The 23,103-nt window shown below is 31.5% G+C and overlaps 1 protein-coding gene across 5 annotated transcripts in view; it reads left to right on the top strand.

Moving 5' to 3' along the window:
* NEBL (nebulette) overlaps positions 1-23,103 on the top strand; it is a 464,176-nt gene that overhangs the window by 336,750 nt on the left and 104,323 nt on the right. For 3 of the 5 annotated variants that reach the window (XM_074266879.1, XM_074266877.1, XM_074266880.1), the window contains 2 exons: positions 20,523-20,624; positions 21,648-21,749. The exons of the other annotated variants lie outside the window; for them this stretch is intronic. In XM_074266879.1, coding sequence (XP_074122980.1) covers positions 20,523-20,624; positions 21,648-21,749 — 204 coding nt within the window. The remainder of the gene's footprint in view (positions 1-20,522; positions 20,625-21,647; positions 21,750-23,103) is intronic. 5 annotated transcript variants of the gene reach the window in all.

Below are 23,103 nucleotides of genomic sequence, written 5' to 3'. Positions count from 1 at the left end.
TGGAAAATAAGATTTTTACCAAGTAAGTACCAAAGTTGGTCTTTAAAATGTTGCTATCATCCAGTTTATAAAGAAAGGGTTAAAAGAATGAGACAAATTTGCTTTAAAAAAATCTCCTATACTTTCTAAATGTAACCAGATTTTGCAAGTAAAGAGATAACAAGTAATAGTTTAGGTATAGTGAGTAGAATTACTAGCTGAATTTTGAATGATAGGACTTGGGGAAATATAGCTATAAAACATTCATTTTGTTGAATTTGAATATTATTTTTGAATCTTCCTTTTTAAAGGTATACTGTTCAAATGCCCAAGGGACTGGGAAATCTGAGTAGAAAGCTCTTTTTTATCCACCATTCAATACTGTATACCTGGGGGAGGCAAGATGTGTGTTTACCTAGACTCCTTTGCCAACTCAGTCCAATCTTTACATGTGGAGTTTGTACATATAACAGGATTAGAAAGTGTTTAACATTATTTGCTGAGTTTTTACAGCAAGACTGATACTTGTAGCCTATCATGTGAAATATGATATTCTGTTATAGTTAAGACCCTGTAAAATAATATATATCTTTATGAAATTTTTCTGTAGGATTTCAAAGCCACAAGAAAAAAGTCTTCTCTTTGGTCCATTGACATAGACATGCCTCAAGGCAGACTGTTGATCATGTCTTCAAAAATACTACTTTCTAGACCAAAAGAATTAATTTTATCTTAATAATTTAGTCTTCTGCAGAAAAAGTGACATTTATTTTTTTATTATAAAGCATTTACTTTGAAGAATTAGCAAATAATGGGAAATAAGTCACTTGTTTTTAACCAATTAAAAAAAATTAAACCTTAGGTGCTGATATTTAAAGCAATGAAACAAAGATGATTCTCTTTTGTCTTTCTACTTGTAATGGCAGAGAGTGGCTAGAACATCTCTAAAAGAAGAGAGTAAGAACCATGGACAATGGAAATCCACAGATAATCCTGATATCATATTTTTAGTTCTTATTTATAAAATCCTTTCCAACCAAACCTTTTACTAAATTTCTTAACAAAGAAAGGAGGGATAATTTCCAAGGATGGAAGACAAGAGAAAGCACTCAACTGAGCTCTCCAAATAACTTTAAGAGAACATTGAATTTAAAAGTTAGAGTGAGACATCTTTAAGCCCAAGACAACTTAATAGGTCAGAGAGAGAGATTTGGGATGTAGAAGTTGACCTGAAGCACTCTAACGGTGGGAAAAGTGGTAGAGACAGAAACAGCAGCTGATTTGGGAGCTCTCAGAACAGAAACAGTAAGAGGAACTGATAACTGTATACCCGTTACCCATGTAGTAGATCTGGAGACAGGACTAGACACTGGCAAATCTATTGTCTATAATGATTCTTTTAGTCATAGTTCAGTGCAAGAGGAACACCTTTGCTTAAGAGGCAACTGAAGCTCTGAAGGGGATTATTTCTTTTGGTTACAAAGGATCAAGGATTCTAAAGAATAATATTTTTTTCTGGCCCTGAAATCAGGGACCTTAAGGAACAATAATTTTTTTCTGATCTCAAGGGAGCAAGGAACCTGAAGAGTAGTACTGATTGCAACCTCAAGGGCACACAGTCCCTTTCTGGGTAAGGATCAGAATATAGACTATGAGAACAAAGAGCATACTTCTCCACAGATCATACCACCATGGAAGTACCCAAAAAATTCCAGCTGCCCCAAAATTAACTCTGAAAATAACGTAGGAAAATGCCTGAAGCTTAAAATACTGCTCCTCCTTATTTCCATTGCAGAGAATAGACTCTAACTTTAACCTAAAGCTCCAAGTCAAGAAAAAAGTATGGGAAATTTAGCAAATCACAAAAAAATAATTGGAGCATAAAAGTTACTCTGGTAACAGGGAAGAACAAGACACAAACTCAGAAATCAAAACAGCTAGAGGCAAAGTCTCTAAGGGTTTAAATATGAATTAAACACAAGCTCAACAAGAATTAATGATTTTCAAAATACAATAAATGTTGATAGAAGAAACATTAAGTAAAGAAATGAAAACAAAGGAAGAAAATTATGAAAAGACCTGGCAAAAGAGGCACAATAATACTGAAGAAAGTAACTCTTTAAGAAAACAGAATTGACTAAATGGAAATAGAGGTACCAGAATTCACTGATGAAAAGAATTTCTTAAAAATTAGAATTGGCCAAGTGAAAGGTAAGGAATTCATGAGACATCAAGAAACCATAAAAATAATATTAAAAATTGAAAACTAGAATAAAATATGTGCTATCTTTTAGAACAATAGGTCATTTAGGGGGTAGAGTAAAGTCAGGAAGCTGCTTGAGCTCTCCCACTTACCCTTGGAAACCACATGAAATCAAGCCTTTGAACAGAGTCTGATGAAATGAAACTCCTCTCCAGCTCAAGATAGACTGAAAAATATTACAAGAAAGGTCAGTCTTATTAAGGTGAAAACAGCCAACCCGGAAAATAGATCCAGAAGATAAAAATTATTGGCCTACCTGAAGGTTATGACTAAAAAACGATCCTGGATAGTATTCTATAAGTGATCATTAAGGAAAACTGCTTCAATATTCTAGAAACAGAGGGGGAAATATTCATTGAAAAAATCCATGCATAACCTCTGCAAAGAGATCCCACAAGGAAAATCCCAAGGAATGTTGTTGAGAAACTCCAAAACTATAATCTCAAGAAAAAACTGGCAACAGACAAAAACAATTCAAATATCAAGAAGTAAAAGTCAGAAGTACCCAGGATCTGTCAGTTTCTACAATAAAGGCTTGAAGGTCCTGGAATACTATATTCTGGAAGGCTAAGGACATGGGCTTACAACCAAGAATTAACTATCCAGTGAGACTGAGAAACATAATTCAGGGGAGGAGATGGAGCTTTAATGAAGTAAGATACTTTCAATCATTTTTATTGAAAAAAAATAGAACTAAGTAGAAAATTAATTCTACAAATACAGGACTCAAGAGAACCATATAAAGGTAAACAGGGAAAATATATTTAAACGTTAAACTATTTATATCCCTAGATAGGAAAACAATATCTAGAATTCTTGAAAACTGTATCTGTTGCTGGGGCAGACAAAGAAGGGCACCACATGGGTTGTAAATGGACTCTGATGCGATGACATCAAAGAAAAAGACATTAAAGGGTGGAAAAAGGCCTGTACTGAACAAAGGAGGAAAAGGGAGGTATAATGGGACAAGTAGTTCACATGAAGAGATGCAAAAGACCTATTACAATCCAGGGAAAGAAAGGAAAGGATGATCATTGTGCAATTCTTGATCTCATAAGTTTGGGCTTTAAGAGAGAATAATTTAATTATTCAGTTGGGTACAGAAATTTATCTAAGCATATAAAGAAGTAGGAGAAGAAAGAGGAAAATAAAAGGGAGGGAAAAGTTAGAAGAAAGGGTAGAAATACTAGGGAAAAAGGTAAGAGAGGGGTATAAGATTGATAGAAAATAAGGTAGTGAGTAGAGTGGGTTAAAGTTATATTCAATAAAGAGACAGGGAAAGATAGACTAAAAACCAATTGGAAATCAAATAATCTAATTCTAATGAATGAGTGGGTCAAACAGCAAATCATAGAAACAATCCAAAATTTCATCCAAGAAAATGACAATAATGAGACAACATACCAAAACCTATAGAATGTAGCCAACATAGTTCTTAGGAGAAATTTTATATTTCTAATTAGTTGCATAAATAAAATGAAGAAAGAGGAGATCAATGAATTAGCCATGCAACTAAAAAATCTAAAAAAACCAACAAATTAAAAACCCCAATTAAATACCAAATTAGAAAAATTGAAACTCAAAGGAGAGATTAAAAAATAGAAACTAAGAAAACTATTGGACTAATAAATAAAACTAAGAGTTGGCTATATGAAAAAACTAACAAAATAGATAAATTCTGGCTAATTTGATCAGAAAAAGAAAAGAAAAATATCACCAAAAAGTGAAAAAAGTGAACTTAACATCAGTGAAAAAGAAATTAAAGCAATAATTAGGAACTATTTTGTCCAACTCTATGGCAGCAAGTCTGACAATCTAATCAAAATGGATGAATATTTGCAAAAATATAAATTGCCCTGATTAACAGAAGAGGAAATAAAATTCTTAAATAGTCCCATTTTAGAAAAAGAAATTGAACAAGTCATTAATGAACTCAGAAGAAATCTCCAGGTCCAGATTGATTCACAAGTGAACTCTACCAAACATTTAAAGAGCAATTAATTCCAATACTATGTAAACTGTTTGCAAAAATAGGTAAAGAAGGAGTACTGCCAAATTCCTTCCATGACACAAATATGGCCCTAATATCTAAACCAGAAAGGATCAAAACAGAGAAAGAAAATTATAGACCAATCTCCCTAATGAATATGGATGCCAAACATTCATTTATTTATTTTCAGTTGAAAAAATATTTATTTTTTTATTAATTTTTATAATTATAACATTTTCTTTGACAGTACATATGCATAGGTAAATTTTTTTTACAACATTATCCCTTGTACTCCTGTTCCGAGTTTTTCCCCTCCTTCCCTCCACCCCCTCCCCTAGATGATGCCAAATTTTTAAATAAAATATTTGCCAAAAGAGATTACAGCAACTTAAACACTGTGGATAATATATTATGACCAAGTAGGATTTATACCAGGAATGTGGGACTGGTTTAACATTAGGAAAACAATTCTCATAATATCAATAACATAACCAAGAGAAATCATATGATAATCTTAATAGATGCAGAAAAAGCTTTTGACAAAATACAGCATACATTTCTATTAAAAACACTAGAGCAAAGGGTAAAGGGAACTTTTCTTAAAAAAATAAGCAATGTCTATCTAAAACCTACAGCAAGCATTATTTGTAATAGAGAGAAGCTGGACTCATTCTCAATAAGATTGGGGTGAAACAATAATGCCCACTATCACCACTATTATTCAATATTGTACTAGAAATGTTGGCTTCAGCAACAAGAAAAGAAAAAGAAATTACAACAGGCAGTGAGGAAATAAGACTATCACTCTTTGCAGATGATATAATGATATACTTAGAGAATCCTAAATTGTCATCCAAAAATATACTGGAAACAATTCATAGCTTCAGCAAAGTTGCATATATACACAAATCATAGGCATTATATATATACATATATATATATTTTTTTTTTTTTTACAAAGCCCATCAGGAAGAGATAGAAAGAGAAATTCTATTTAAAATTACTGTAGAAAAAAAATAAAATACTTGCGGATCTATCTGCCAAGATAAACCCAAGAACTATATGAACACATTACAAAAGACTTCTCATATAAATAAAATCTGATCTAAACAATTGGAAAAATATCAATTGTTCATGACTTGGCTGAGCTGATATAACAAAAATGACAATTCTGCCTAAATTGGTTAAGTGCCATACCAAACAAACTGACAAAACATTATTTTGTGTAACTAGTAAAAATAATAACTAAATTCATCTGAAAGAACAAAAAGATCAAGAATATCAAGGAAATTAATGAAAGAAAAAATACAAAGGATGCTGGCTTAGCAGTACTAAACCTAAAACTATATTGTAAAACTTCAGTAATCAAAACCATTTGGTACTGGCTAAGAAATAGAGTGGTGGATCAGTGGAATAGATTAGATATATATGACACAATAATCAAGGCCTATAGCAATCTAGTATTTGGTAACCCCCAAGTTCCAGCTTCTAGAATAAGAACTCACTATTTAACAAAAATTGCTGGGAAAACTGGAAAATAGTATGTCAGAAACATGGCATAGACCTATATCTCACACTCCACACCAAAATAAAGTCAGAATGCATACCTGATTTAGACATAAAAGATGATACCATAAACAAATTGGGAGAACAAGGGATAATTAACCTATCAGATCTTTGAAAAGGGAGGAATTTATGACCAAAGAAGAACTAGAAAACATTATGAAAGGCAAAATGAACAACTTTGATCACATTAAATTTAAAAAAAATTGCACTAACAAAACCAATAGAAACAAGATTAAAAGGGGAGTACAAAGCTGGGAAAAATCTTTACAGCCAGTATTTCTGATAAAGGTTTCATTTCTAAAATGTATAAAAAAAACTGTGCCAAATTTATGAGAATACAAGTCATTGCCAATTGATAAATGGTCAAGGATTATGAATAGATAATTTTCAGATGACAAAATTAAAGCCATTTTTAGTTATATGAAAGAATGTTTTAAATTATTATTGGTTAGAGAAATGCAAATTAAAACAACTCTGAGGTACCACCTCACACCTCTCAAGGTGATAGGAAAAGATAATCATAAATGTTGGAGGGGATGTGGGAAAACTGGAACACTAATGCATTGTTGGTAAAGTTGTGACATGATTCAACCACTTTGGAGAGCAATCTGGAACTATGCCCAAAGGGCTGTGAAACTGTGCACACTCTTAGGCCCAGCAGTGCCATCACTGGGTCTGTATCTCAAGGAAATCATAAAAGTGGGAAAAGGACCCAGATGTGCAAAAATATTTCTAGTAGTTCTTTTTGTGGTAACAAAGAATTGGAAAAAGAGTTGATGCCCATCAATTGGGGAATGGCTGAACAAGTTGTGATATATGAAGGTAATGGAATATTATCGTTCTTTTAAAAATGATGAACAAACGGATTACAGAATGGCCTGGAAAGATTTATGTGAACTGATGTTGAGAGAAACCTGCAGAACCAGGAATAAACTGTACACAATTACAGCAAGAATGTGCGATGATCAACTATGAAAGACTTGGTTCTCTCACTGATCCAATGTAATTCCAATAGACTTTGGATAGAAAATGCTATCTGCATTCAGAAAAAACAACTAAGGAAACTGAATATAAATCAACACATGCTATGTTCAATTCTTTTTTCTGTTTTTTTCTTTAATCTTTTCCAGAAATTTTCCCTTTTGCTCTGATTTTTCTCTCCTAACATGATTCATAAAAGCAAAAAGAAAGAAAGAAAGAAAACTGGCTTACATAAAAAATAGATTGAGAAAAGATAATTTAAGAATCAATAACTACCTGAAAACCATGATCAGAGAAAAAGCCTACATCTCATATTCAAGAAATTATCAAGGAAAACTGCCCTGATATCCTAGAACCAGAGAATAAAATAGAAATAAAAAGAAGCCACTGTTTCATCACCTGAAGCAGATTCCAGAATGAAAAATCCCAGGAATATATAGTCAAATTCCAGAGCTCTCAGATTAAAGAGAAAAAAAACAACAACTCTTCAGACCATCAGAAAGAAACCATTCACATACAAGAGAAATCGGGATCACAAAAGACTTGGGGACACACACACACACACACAGAGAGAGAGAGAAGAGAAGAGAAGAGAAGAGAAGAGAAGAGAAGAGAAGAGAAGATCAGAGAAGAGAAGAGAAGAGAAGAGAAGATAGGATTTAGGGAAATGCCCAGTTAGTAATCGTTATTATGAATGTAAATGAGATGAACTCACTCAGAAACCAGGAGTAGATAGCAGAATGGATTAGAAACGAAAATCCAACAATATGAAACACACATACACACTGAGTTAATAATAAGGGGCTGGAGCAGAATCTATTATATTTCAGTTGAAGTAAAAAGAAAGGCAGGAATAACAATTATGATCTTAGGAAAAAAAAACAAAAACAAAAATAGACTAATTAAAAGGGATAAGCAGGGAAAGGACATCATAGTAAAAGACATGGGAAATAAAATCATAGCAATACTAAACATATACACACCAAATAGTAAAACATATAAATTCTTAAAAGAAAAGTTAAATAGGAGGAAATGGGTGGTAAAATATGTTACCAGGAGATTTCAGCTTTCCCTGCTCAGAGCTGAATAAATCTAATCATAAGTTATTTAAGAAAGAAGTCAGACATGAGTGAAAAATTTTAAAAAAGTTAGATGTGATACAATTCTAGAAGTAATTTAATAGGAATAAGATATGATATTATGTCATAAGAGCCTTACAATAAAATATAAAATAGCAGAAATGTTAAATGTATTCTTTTTTTAAGACAATAATGAAATAAAATTATATTTAATAAGGGACAATGAAAAGGTAAATAAAAATAATTGGAAACTAAATCATGTAATCCTAAAAAATCAGTGGCTCAAAGAATAAATTATAGAAACAATAATTTCATTCAAAGGAATGACAATAATGAGATAAGCTTTCAAATTTTGTAGATTGCAAATCAAGCAGAAAAAATTTGTATCTCTAAACATGTAGATTAATAAGAGAAAGAAAGAGAAGATCAATGAATTTGGCATTCAAGTTAAAAAACACCTAGAATAACAAATTTTATAGCCTCAGTTAAAAAGCAAAGTGGAAATCCTGAAAATCAATGGATACAGTAATAAAATTGAAAGTAAAAAAGAAGTTCAACTAGCAAATAAAATTAGGAGCTGGTTTTATAAAAATAAATCAAATAAAATAGATAAATCATTGGTTAATTTGATTTTTAAAAAGGAAGAAAAAAATAAGTTACTAGTATCAAAAGTGTAAAGTGTGAATGTGCTGCCAATGAAGATGAAATTAAGGCAAAATTTTCAGAGTTGTTTTGCCCAATTATATACCAAATTAACAATCTACATGAAGTGGATTAATATTTACAAAAATATAAATTGCCTAGACTAACAGAAGAGGAAAGAGAATACTAAAATTATCTTAACTTAATGAAAGAAATCAAACATGCTTAAGAAAAAATCCCCAGTACCAGATGAACTTACAAGTAAATTCTACCAAACAGTTGAGGAACAATTAATGCTAACACTATATAAATGATATGGAAAAAACGATAAAGAAATCCTCTTGAAATATAGTTTTGATACCTAAACAAAAGAGCAAAAACAGAGAAGAAAAATTATAGATCAGTTTCCTTTATGGATTTGATGCAAAAATTTTGAATAAAATGCTAGCAGGGAATATATAACAATATATTACCAAGATCATATTCTATGACCAGTTGGGATTCATGATGGGTATCTGGAGGCTAGTTAGTTCAATATTGCAAAAACTATCAGCATTATTGACTATCAGAAACAAAACTAACAAAAATCATATTACTATCACAGTAGATGCAAAAACAGTTTTGATATAATGCAACAACATTTCTTATTAAAAACACAAAAAAGCATAGGAATAAATCAATCCTTTCTTAAAATGATACTACTATACCTAATGAAGAAACAAAATGGTCACTCCTGCAGATGATAATGATGATATATTTGAGAGAACCCTGGAGAACAACTTCAACAAATTTATAGAATATAAAATAAATCCACATAAATTAATAGCATTTTTATATACTTTACAATAAAAATCTGTAGGAATAAATAGAAAGAGAAATCAACCTAAAACAAATGCAGACAACATAAAATTCTTGGGGAATTTCTAAATTTCTTCTAAAACAAATTCAGGGATCGCATAAACACAATTACATGTCACATAAACAAAGATAAATCATTCTGCCCAAGTTAATTCAGACTCTCAAACAATTATTTTATAGAACTAGATAAAATAATAAAATTAATCTAGAAAAACAAAAGATCAAGAATATCAAGTGAAATAATGAAAAAATACGAATATGTCCTAGAAGTTACAGATTTCAAATTATATTGCAAAGTGGCAATCATCAAAACAAGCTGGTCCTATGAAATAGCTTCACAATACACAGCAGTAATTGACTATAGTAATCTAGTATTAGATAAAACCAGAGATCTAAACTCTTAAGATAATAACTCATCATTTGGCAAAGGTTGCTGGCAAAATTGGAAATCAATTTGGCAAAGATAAACATCTTGCATCATTTATCAAGATAAAGTAAAAATGGACAAATTATTTAGATATAAAGGGTGATATCAAAAGTAAATTAGGGAAGCATGGGAAATGTATCTATGCTCTATCTATGAGTTTATGACCAAACAAAAACCAGAGATCAGGCATACAAAATGGAAGTTAAAGAAATGAAATTGAAATTAATGAAATTTAAAAAACAAAACAAAACAAAACAACAACAACAACAAAAAAAACTTTTCCACAAATTGATGCAGCCAAAACTGATCAAATTTTTTTCCAGTTTCCCTTGTAAAGTCCTTATTTTTTAAAATTAGTAGGTAATTGAGTCAAATTTATAAAAATAAGAACCATTTCTTTGTTGATAATTGATTAATATATAACAGGCAATTTCAGAAGAAATAAAAATCAAAGTCTCATGAAAAAATCCTGTCTATGCCAATTAGAGAATTGCAATTTAAAACAGATCGACAATATTACAGAAAAGGAAAATGACAAATGTTGGAGGGGATGTGGAAAAATTCACATACTTTTTCACTGGTGTTGGAGTTGTAACCTTGTCCAACCAAGAACTAGGGAACGATTTGGAACTATGTTCAAAGAGTTATAAAATTGTGCATACCCTTTAACCTGACAATACTTCTGTTAGGTCAATGGTTTTCCAAAGAGATCAAAGAAAAGGGAAAAGATATCTGTACAAAAATATTTATAGCAGCTTTTTTAGGTGGAGAGAGAGGTGGCAGTGAAGAATTGGAAACTGAAGTAATTTCCATCAGTTAAGGAATGGCTGAACAAATTGTGGGATCTGATTTTGAAGGAATACTATGAGTTATAAGTAATGATGAGTAGGATGTTTCCAGAAAAACCTGGGAAACCTTATATAAACTCATGAAAATAAAGTGAGAAGAACAAGGGAAACATTGAATTGTATACAATAACAATATTTTAAAGATCATACACTATGAAAGCCTTAGCTGTCCATGACAATGAACCAAGATAATTCAGAAGGATCCATGATGGACAATGCTATCCAATTCCAGAGATATAATTGATAAACTCTGAATGCAAATTGAAGCATTTTTAATTTTTTAATCTTCTTTTATTTTTTCTGTCTTTTGTTTTTTGCAACTTGGCTAATTTGGAAGTATGTTTTCCATGATTTCACAAATATAACATCAAATTGCTGTCTTCCTCAAGAAGGACTAAGAGGTAGGAGGAAGGGAGAATATCTGGAATTTTTTTTTCCATGTAATTGGGAAACATTTAACAAAGCAAAAATTTATTTTGAAACAGTGAAAGAAGGCAATATTTTTCTTTTTTAAGTGTATCTCTAGTGCTTAGTGCAATGCTTTGCATTACAGTAAGTATTATATTGTAAATGCATATAATAAATGCTTCATTCATTCTTTTAGTGAGTAAACAGTTTTATCATTTTTATTTTTCTTCTCCCTTTGAAAGAGATATTAGTAAGCATTATGATGATGACTAAGAGGGAGGACAAAAATACATACCATTTTTTTTTGTTACTAGATACTTGGCAGCTGACCATAACTTATTAGACTAATTTTGTTGATGGTCCAGTGGCGAATAAAATGAAAATAAACAAAATTTTGTAACCCTATCATTCATGTAGCTACATACATATACCATACCATACGTACATGGTAGGTCTTAAAAATGATGAATTGAATACAGAAAGATGTTTGATGTCTTTATTTATTAATTATCTGGAGTTTTAGAATCCTAAAATCTGAAAATATGTACAGAAAAGTATCTACTTTCTATTCTCTACAACATCCTCATGAGTAGCATAATATTCCAAGTGAAATTCAAATCTGGAACTTGTGATTTGTCTGATGTCATGGTTTATTTCAATTGACCAAATAAATTCAGGCCAAATTCTTACAGGATTTATTTTTAAACACCTTTATTTTAGTGGAGTATAATCAAAAGACTGAAACTTTTAAACTTCATGTTTTCTAGATATGCTAATAATGAAACAATTTTAAAAAGAGTTGACTAATTCAAATCTCTTTGTATCCAAAGGGATACAGTGCTTGCTAAGTTTTATATTAAGAAAATTAGAAAATTGTGGACATTTTATCTCTTTTCTTTCCTCAAAAGTTAAATTTGTAATGGAAATGAAACAGATTATTAATGTTCATCAGTCTTATCAAAGATGTAAAATATAGTAGTTTTGAAATAAATATAACTGATTATACTCTGGTTCATGGTTTTCAAATAATTGTTTTCTTACTCATGTGATAAAATTTAGAGTGACACTTTTTCACAAATTGAGATCAGTAATCAGTTCAGAGCATATGACTTTAATATTCAGTAAGGGAAATAACAGACTTAGTGTTCTTTTTCAGAATGACAAATGAACTTTCTTAAAGGTAATAAAATAATATAACATTAAAAAAATTTCCCCCCTCAAGTAAGTGCTCAAGTTTACAGTTAAGTCAATAATGGATTGCTGAAGGACATATAAAGCTCTACCTGAAAAACCAATGCAATTCATTACATTGTGGCTTATAAGTGCTTCTTGGGAAGTATATTATCAGTTGGAGTTTAGAGCTCACCTCACATTTCAATTTATTTTACTATATTATAAGACTGGAAAAATGCCAGTTTTAGAGAGATTTTCCAATTCCTACATTCTTCCACCTTTAAAAAATGAATTTAGGCTCTATTACTTTTGGAAAAAACCTTGGTTTTAAAATTTAGTTGTTCCTTCTATGTGCCTAATTCTGTAATCCTTTGAAAGTTTTTTATTGAGGTGGTATTTTCTAATTAAAATGTAGTAAGAGACAGAAAAAAGTAGAGAGACAGGGCTGAAGCCAGGAAAACTTGGATTCAATTCTCCATGCTCTTTGTATAATTATTGGCTGTATGATTCTGGACAAGTCATTTAAGTTAGTGATCTAAATCAATGGAATCAAGCTTAAGGACCACTAAATTTAACATAAGGATCACTGTGAATGCACATGGATTTAGAAAACAACATATTAGAATTATCTATGTTTAATTGTATTTAAATTTTTATGTTTTATTATATTTTAAAAATTTTTGCTAAATATTTCCAATTACATTTTAATTCATTGCACACATTTGGCATCTCCATTCTACATCACACTGTGTATCTAATATTTGGAGGAGGTTCTGACCTACATTAGTAAAGGGAATACTTGGGAGTTTTTTTTCCAGTGAAATAAGAGGTTCAATAAAAAAGAGAGGATAATTTATTTGATGTATTATAATAATTGCCTTGCATTTACTTTTTTCTTCTCCAAACTATACTCACTTAAAATCTTTTTAAAAAATATATCACCAATTTTGTATTTTTAAGAAAATGGAAATAAATATTTTGGATGTTATCAATTTCTTGGTAGTGAATCTAGAATTTGATGATACAGAATGACTGCTTCATTACAGGAATTTCATATAAGAAGACATTTAAATACTAAGCCTTACTTTTGTAGTCTTACTTTTTTTTTCAGGATCTAAATCTAAAAAAAACAGGAACTCCTTTGTTTCTTTTAAAATTAAATAAAAATATTTTGTTTGCATAATCTTATATTTTTATGAAGAAACAACTTATTTAATTTAAATTTCACAACCTAGGAAGAGACAATTTATTTAGAATTTGAATTTCACAAGCTTTGACAACCCATTAATTTAAAAATCAGTTCAATTTGAGAACATTTTAAATTATATTAATTTTTAAATGAACAAATATTTATTTCTTTCCTTCAGGCCCTATCAAGAAAGTAAAAAAAGAGTGGTAGTTAGATGGTACAGTGGATAGAGCACTATGCTAGAACCAGGAGGAACTTCAAATCTGGCTTTAGATACTTTACTTACTAGCTATATATCTTTGGGCAAGTCACTTAACTCCAATTGTCTCTTAAAGAAAATCTAAATAAATAAATCATATTTTAAAAAATAAAGTAAAAAAACTTTTGTAACCAATATTCATAGTCAATAAAGATTAACCTTTATGTTGTACATATCTAAAAATGTGCACATATTATGTGTTCATTTACATTCAGTCTCCTTAATTGTTTTTCTGGATGTGGATGGCATTTTCTGTTCAAAATCTATTGGGATTGCTTTAGATCATTGTACTACTGAGAAAAACCAAGTATTTCATAGTTGATCATCACATATTCTTGCGTTCAATGTATTCCTGGTTGTTTCACTCAGCATCAGTTCATGTAAATCTTTCCAGGCTTTTCTAAAATCAGCTCATTTATCATTTTTTATATATTCCCTTACCTTCACATACTACAACTTGTTCAGTCATTCCCCAATTGGTGGGCATCTATTCATTTCCCAGTTCTTTGCTACCACAGAAAGAGCTACTACAAACATTTTTGCATATGTGAGTCCTTCCCTCATTTTTCTAACCTAATGAGGGTTGAGGTAGAAGCTCAGAGTTGTTTTATATCCCTCTACCTGGTGATTTGGAGCATATTCAAATAATTATGAGTAGTTTGATTTTCTTCCCTTTAAAACTCTCTTTTCATATCCATTGATCATTTATGAACTAGAGAATGGTACTCATTCATTTTTCATTAGAAAAACTTGCTGATTTTTTCTGATTATTTCCCCAATTTCAAACAGTTTTCTTTCTAATCTTGGTTGCCTTAGTTTTGTTTATTCAAAATATTTAAAACTCAATGTAATGAAAATCATTTTATCTTCTGTGATCCTCTCTATCATTGGGTTATGCACTATTCTGTATTTATAATCCTGAAAGATAATATTTTCCTCACTAATCCTTCCCCACTAATATATGACCTTTGAATTTATGTATTCATTTCATTTGATGCTTATCTAAGTATAGGATCAACAAGCATTTATTTTTTTCCAATAGTATCTTTTTTCACATACATACATATGCAAGGTCTTGTGTTCCAAGTTTTTCTTCCTCCTTTCCCTTCTCCTCCCAAGACAATAAGTAATCCAATATAGGTGAAACATGTGCAATTCTTCTAAATATATTTCCATATTCATTATGCTGTGCAAGAAAAATTAGATAAGGGGAAAAACCATGAAAGAAAAAATAATACAAGTAAACAACAACAACAAAAATGTGAAAATACTATGCTTTGATCCACAGTCAGTCTCTATAGTTCTTTCTCTAAATGTGAATGGCACTTTCCATCCCAAATCTATTGGCTCAATAAGCATTTTTAACCATTTACTTTTTTATTGAACCACAAGTTCTGATTGATGAGTACTCATCAAATGTATCTGTGAGCTAAATCCATGACATAATGGCTCTCAGGTCATTTGTGACATTCAACACACCCTTTTTGCTACCCATCCTTATCCCTTGCTTTCTATCTTTAACTGAAGAAGCAAATTCAATCAGGATTCTCATCCCTGAAAGGGATTTATTTTTCTATGACTCTAAACACCACTTCTAAATATCCATCTTGACCACTATGCTTTTTTATGTGTTAATATTTTGTGTTAGAATGTGATCTTGAAAGTGGGAATTATTTTGTTATTTTTTTAATTGTTTCCCCAAAGCATACTTTATACAGAGCCTGGCACATAGTAAGCATTAATTAATGCTTTTTCATCCATTTGTTCATTCTTGTTGGTTAGCAGATAGAACACTAGGCCTGAAGTTAAGAAGATCTGAGTTAAAATTTAACTGCAGATACAGTCTTTGTTTACTTCAGTTTCCTTATCTACTTCTTCTTTTTTTTTTTTTTTTTTTTTTTGAGGCTGGGGTTAAGTGACTTGCCCAGGGTCACACAGCTAGGAAGTGTTAAGTGTCTGAGACCAGATTTGAACTCAGGTCCTCTTGAATTCAAGGCTGGTGCTCTATCCACTGAGCCACCTAGCTGCCCCCCATTTTCCTTAAAAAACCATAAAAATGAAGATAATAGTACCTTTCCTGCAGGATTGTTGTGAGGATCAAATGATAATATTTGTAAAAAATTCTTGGCACAGCAATTGGTTCATAGGTCCCACCTAAATGAGTATCCCCTTCTTTTCCTTCTCCATCTCATTCATTCACTATGTATCAGACACTGTGCTAGTCACTAGGAATACAAAAATAAAACAATCTCTATTTTTAATCACCTTATTTTCTGGGGAGAAGGTGTAAAGCATGATTATATAGAGAAAAATTCTAAAACATATAAAAAGTAAATGCAAAATAATTTCAGGGAGGGCCAGAGGCTAGTAAGCACTTGGGGTGCTTTTCAAGGATTTTGAATCAGAGGTAGCAATTGAGCTGAACTTTGAAGGAATCTGGGAATTCCAAGTGAAGAAGATTAGGAGGGAGAGGAGTCCAGGCCTTTCAAAAATATGGAGGTGGGAAATGTGATTATCAGGACATCAGAGCAGTTTGTTTAAAATGTAAATTATATGATGGAAGGCAGTCTAGACATATTGGAGTCACATTATGAGCTTTAATGATAAACAAAAGAGTGTTTATCTTATTGGAAAGCCAACAGAGTCATTGAAGCTTCTTAATAAATAGGAATGACACTTAAAAGACATGAGATCTATAATTTAGACATTTCAGTTTGGTGGCTGGTTGGAAGATGGATTGAAGAGGAGAGAGATTTAAAAAAAACCTTATGTGATATGGTTCTTATTATCTTTCTTTTATTTGTGGGGGGATGGTCTTTTGAGAGTAATACGGGAAAAATCTCTCATCTTTAGTTCACCATTTTATTAAAGTATTATAGCAACTTGATAGAATGTAGCTGGAAGATGGTTAAGAATTTACTAAATTCATTTGAATTGATCATTTTCAAGGAGACTTCTCATATGTAATGCTACTCAATAAAAGTATGCTGTCTGTACTGACTGGTGCTTCCTTAGTTCAAAATTGAAGAAGCTAAAGAGCATTTATTCTGAAGAGCAGAGGGCCAAGTTCCTTTTCACCTTTTTTTTTTTTTTCAAAGTGATAATCTTTTAACCTATTTCCTTTCTTTGTTCTGAATATTCCATATATTTTAAGACTATTTTTCTGTTCTCTGATAGTTTTAGTCACATTTAGAACTCCCTTCTTATATATGTAAAATTGGAAGGTAATTTGAGTGTTTTAAAATTTTTTTGATACCTTTTTGTTGTTGTTGTTGTTAGACAAATGGACGACAAATGAGCTGTGACTGCCATCAGCACAAAGGAAGTCTGATCATTGTGTTTTTCTTTATCATCTTGCCACCAATAGATCAGCATCAGCTATATATGATCCCACTCATTAAATAAAGCTATGGAAAATTAAATCTCCAACCATTGACTCCTTAGCTTGCTTTTTATTCTAGCTTATTGGTCTTAAGAAACTTTTCAGATGCTCTCACTTTCTCTCTTCCCCTTCCATTAAATTTGAAACCCAGTACTATAAAAAGCATTATAGTAGACAGGATAAGATAGCATCTGTATAAAAGAGGCCAGACAGTTGTCTCAGTGGGAAGGGTCAGTTTCGAAGCATTGAGGTGACTGAGGAAATAGAAAACATATTTTTTCTTTCCTCGGCTTACCTCTGACAAACTACTGTTCTGCTGCCTAACATTTTTATTCTCACTGGAGTATGACAGGTCTCAGGATGGAACAAATACATACTGCAGACATTTGTAAAATGTTAGATGACTTTCTCTCCAATGTAAGTAATAGGTGCTCTGGGTTATGGTGTCAAAGGTGGGGGGAAGTGAGAAGACAAATAATTCACTTGCAGAAACATATTGCTATAGACCTACCTTTAGACATCACTGCAAAGGGTGAAAAATAAAAGGTTGTCATTATCCTATGCTTTCTGTGAAACTAGCAATGAGCCTTTATTTCATGAACCATCGTAGTAGCACATGGAAATAATGAGTAGTTACTCTTTATTCACCTTGTTCCTCTGAGACTCTGTGGTTTTTCCTTGGGTTTGAATGCAGCCTTCACTTCAGTCTTAATATCTGTTTTGAACCACAAGTGCTGGCCTTTAATTTGTGATTTACATGGATGGCGGGACACTGTTCATGATCTATGCTCCTGCTGCCTTTGTGGGGTTCACCTCTCTTTATGTGGTCATTACATCAACCAGTATATCATTAGATAAGCTTATAGAAAGCATAGGTTTCAAATTGTAAAGGTTTCCATTTTCTCTTCCCCCTACCCTTTTTTTTTTGTCCAACAAAATGGCCTTTCCCCCAACCTACAATTTTCCTATGAATGTAATAACCTGGAAGCATTTAGTCTGGGAAGTGGGTAATAATTTTGGATCAGCTTTCACCTGAGAATCCATAGTTTATACAGCCTAAGTTTGACTCACTAAGCTGAGATTGCTTTATTATCATCTCTACTATTAGCTCTCCAGTACTCTAAATCGGCCTTGTTGAATGATTGGAGGCTTAAACTCCACCACACAAAGAAAAATTATTTTCTAGTTCATTTTCCAATCTAGCAATTTCATTACTCAGTATGTGTGAGATTGGAACAGGTAAATGTCTGAATATTGAAATAAAAGACACACTCATTTAAATTATACTCAAGGGAAATTCTTACGTGAGATCCATGATTAAATTTGTTCTTTAAAAATTCATTTAATTTTAAGATGTTGGTTCTTAATCTTTTTGTGTGTGTCATGGAAACCTTGATGAAGTCCATGGACCCCTTCTCAAAATGTCTGTTGCCTGTCTTCATATTTAAAGGAAGTACAAGTTTAATTAATGACAATGAAAATTAATTTTCCCCCACCCAAGTTCATGAGAATCTGGGTCCATGGATCCCAGGTTAAGACTTCTACTATAATATTCATTATTATATGCATGAACTAGAGTGAACAGGACATGAATTAGACATCCCAGTTTAAATACTGAATTAGTGGTAAAAAAAAAAAAAAAAAAAACAACTGCCAGAGTGAGGGGGAATTCTAGTCATAATGGATTTATAGGTGAGTTTTATCAAAACTTTTAGAAAAATAATACCTCTACTACTCAAATTAGTTTCAACCTTGAGAAAGAAAATATTGTACCAAATTCCTTTTATTATACAAATCTGTTTTTCATATTGAAGCCAGAGAAAGATGGAACAGATAATGAAAGGAGAAAACAGAAATGAAATTGAAATTGATATTGATTTGGATGTTGTTTCGGTTCTTTATGTCTTCTTTGATTTTTTTTTTTACAGTTTTTTTCCTTAAAACTTATGCATGGATGATTTTTCAACACTGACCCTTGCAAAACTTTGTGTCCCAAATACTATCTTTGATTTTGAAAGGCAAAAGAAAAATATGATTGTTTTTAAACAATGTAATCATGAGCTAGCTAAAGGGGACAGATAAATAGGTATATAAATGTTGTCAAGGAAGTAATTCTGTCAATTAGTGAAACTATCATCCTTCTCTAAGCCCTCATTAATCCTTCTTGCTGTTTTTGCTATATACCACATGCTGTGCTTTGAAATATGAAGAAGGATTTTTTTCTTTTACTATCCAGCTTATGATTGTTATTTATTTTACTACCTTAATATTAAACTTTTGTAATTTTATTGATGTTGGTTACTCCAACCAAGTGGGTGACTGGTGTAGGGGGTGGAATAAAGGACCTGAAGTCAGGAAGCTTTGAGTTCAAATAATTTCTTAGATACTAGTTTTGTGATCCTGGCCAAGTCATTTTCTCTCTCAACCTCAGTTTTTTCATCTGTAAAATGGGGATAATAATAGCATAATAATATCAGGTTGTTATGAGGATCAAAGGAAATCAAAATGCTTTGCATATGTTCAAACCTGAAAGGGCTCGTGATGCTATTGTTACCTCAACCTTGCTGCAGATGACTGTTCCTTTCTGTCTCTTAATAGCAGCCTTATAAAACTGATCCAGCTAAAACACTTCACATGTGCCTAATGTTCTAGTGACCACCCTTTCTGAAACTGCATAGACTAAGTCTCTGATGAGAGACACATTCTGTTGTTAGGACTGTATTTGAAAACTTTTAAGCTTTGTTGATATTTTTCAGTCATGTATGACTCTCTGTGATTCCATTTGAAGTTTTCTTGGCAGAGGTACTGGGACAATTTTCTATTTTCTTTTCCAGATTATTTAAGAGATAGGGAAATTGAGGCAAAGAGTGTTAAATTGCTCCAACACTTTGAACTCATTTTATATCCATTATGTAAACTATCTGCCCCACCATGTACACACGCTAATACACCCATCTCCATACCTGTACATGTACTCACTGTATTTATTTTTAGTTATTTCCTTAGTTGTGATGCTTGAATACAGGGGTTCCAAACTCAGTACAAAAGTAACTTTAAGGAAATGGCTGAACTTGTTTAGATCAGACTTTTTGCGAAAGCCAATATAATCCAATAAATAATTGACCTAAAACAAAAATTAATGAAGATGGAGAGTCTATTATCAAAATATTAATCTCTGTACATTCATTGTGAATGTGATGTTATGTGGTTACCTAAATAAGAACATTAGACTTGGAATACCAAGGAATGGAGTTTGAATGCTAGCTCTAAGCTGGAATGACGCTGAGTTTTGGCAAGTAATTTATACTTTTAAAAGCTTGGTTTATTTGTAAAAATGGCATAACGCTACTAGCAATACCAGCTTTAAGAGTTTCTTGTGAAGAAAGCATTTTTCAAACCTTAAAGCAGTATATAAATGTTAGTTATTATGATGATGATGTATGAATGTATTTATTAATTAAATTTTGTCTTAAATCAGATTTCTTACAGGAAAGATACAGAGGACAATCATAAATACAATGCGGGGATTGACAGATCAGACATCAAGATGGCAACCCAAGTCTCCAAGATCATTAGCAATGTAATTCGCTTTTTGTCATTCTAAAGCTTAAATAATTTCCCCTATATATCCTAGAATTACTGCTCCAATTGTGTAATATTTTAGTAATATTTCAGTAATAATTAGTAATAATTGTTTTAGTGATATTTTAGTAAATTTAATAATAAAGAATAGTTATTTGGAAATTATCTGGTTATTTTGTTCAGTGTTAACTACTTGGATTATTCAGGTTCTAAAATATATTTTAGGGCCATATTTAACCATTTGGTTATATATACTAATAAATTTTTAATACAGAACTTTGCAAGTCTCCTTAACTAGAGCTCAACAAAGGGAAGTATGTAGTTGGTAGAGACCATATCTACATTCCTTGATATTCAAGCTGATTCTATAGCGTTCTCTGAAATAGATCGTATATCCTTAGATGTGTAAATCCTGCCCTTTCCTCCTGTACTTTTCAGAATATTTTCATTCTTCTTCAAGTCCTGTTTTAAATGTCTTTAAATTTAAATTTAAAATTCTTCTATTTTAAAGAAATTTGTCTTTGCCAAATTATTTTCTTCTCTTCTAAACAACAGATTAAGTGGTAAAAAAAAAATCATTTGCTGTCAAATAGACCAAACTCTCCTTCAAATTTCTTCTCTTCTCCACCTGTATAAGAACAATAATCATTTAATTGAGTTCATCTGGTTAACCATTTTAACCATGTCAGTTTCTGTGAATGGATATAGCCATATAGATTTCCTGCCAACACAAAAGGTTATTTATCTTGATAATTACCATAATTTTCCACTTTTTTGCACAGTCATAAAATGCATAACATGTTAAAAAGGATTACTGAACTTGATGATTTAAAAATTAAATGAATTTTAATAGCCTTTATATTTTATTTTTTGTTGTTTTTAAAGAAAAATCCAATCTTATTTTAATAGTTATTGTTTTAGTGTCAAATTGTAGTTTTTCTTTTTGTAAAAAGGATTAGCATGAACACAGGTTTTCCCTGTAAACAGAAATGATCCTAATTCTTTTGTTCCTTCATTTTAGGCTGAATACAGGAAAGGAAAAGGAGAAATGAATAAAGAACCAGCTGTAATTGGAAGGCCAGATTTTGAGCATGCTGTGGAAGCTTCTAAACTTTCTAGTCAAGTAAGATGGCAATGCAGGGCTCACAATGACTTTATTCAGAGATCTCATTTCTTGTAACACAGTAAAATATTTCATTTTTGATGCTATCTTTAATTGTATGAAAATGCAAAGAGAAAATTTCTGAAACTAGTTTATCAGCTCGAATTGCAGTAATTGGTAGAATTCAGTATTTTTAAAAATTACAATGAGGTATAATTTGAGAAAAAAAAAGTCTTTTTCCTTCCTGGGCTTAAATCCTATTCTCAGTCAGTATGTTGAGCTGCTTCAGTATACACTCTGGGATTTCTAGAATATACAACTAATTAGGTGAGGAGTTTTCTGCCCCCAAACAATCATAAAATATTTAGTAATTAAATAGTTTCAACACATTTAATATTAATTGTAACATTTTGTTAATAATGTGTTAACATTTTAAAATAAAGCACCTGTTTTCCCAAACACATATTAAAGCCTTTAAAAAATCTTCAATTTCATCCTTTGAATTTAAGAGACATAGCCTAGTGGGTTGAGGGCTAGCTGATGACTTGGAATAGCCCAAATTTAAGTTTCCCTCAAACTATAGCGGTACTCTTGAGCATCTGATGATACATTCCTTCCCTAGTTGAAGAGGTATTGGCCAGCACTAAGGGTGGTTAATGTAATTTTCCCATTCTTCAGTGAGGATTTAATAAGTATAGATTCTATCTCATTCCTGTATTGATGAGAGATCCTGTGTCCAGAATAATCCTTGCATGCAAATAAATATAATTAGGAGAAAAATGTTGAAAGAGTATGGGATAAAGGAGTATAAAGATCAGAAGGATTTTAAGAAAGCAGTGACAAGATAAGAAAAATGAGTTATGAACAAATAAGAAATGGATGATTAAAAGGAGTCCAAGAGAGAAACATTTTGAAATATCCATAAATTCTTGGTTGAGAAGCTAATCCTTGTATCATAGACTTATAGATCATCCCTGGGTCTACAATGGGAGTCTTTGCACCTTATACTTATTTGGTAAAGCCTTCAAAAAAGTCATTGATCATCTTCATCCTATACTAACAATCAACAAATATTTATTAAGCACTAACAATGTGCCAGGCATTGTGCTAGGTTTTGAAGCTAAAAAAGGTAAACAAAAACAATCCCTGCCTTCAATCAAAGAACGGACATTGTCTAGAAAAAAAACTTCAGAAGGGACATTTTAGAATTATATCCTTAGAATATATTAGAATTTATCTGGAATATATCCTTACTTATAAGTTTTCCTTACAATTAATTTGATCCAGCGGACCTCAGTGATATTTTATTTGACAGAAAAATATCTCACTACCAGCTGAACAATGCTTCAGGCCATAATGAACTTTGAGGAAAGGT

Source organism: Sminthopsis crassicaudata, chromosome 5 (assembly GCF_048593235.1).
Source record: "Sminthopsis crassicaudata isolate SCR6 chromosome 5, ASM4859323v1, whole genome shotgun sequence".
NCBI lineage: Eukaryota > Metazoa > Chordata > Mammalia > Dasyuromorphia > Dasyuridae > Sminthopsis > Sminthopsis crassicaudata.
The sequence above is the reverse complement of the archived record's forward strand: the minus strand, read 5'-3'. Positions and strand labels throughout refer to the sequence as shown.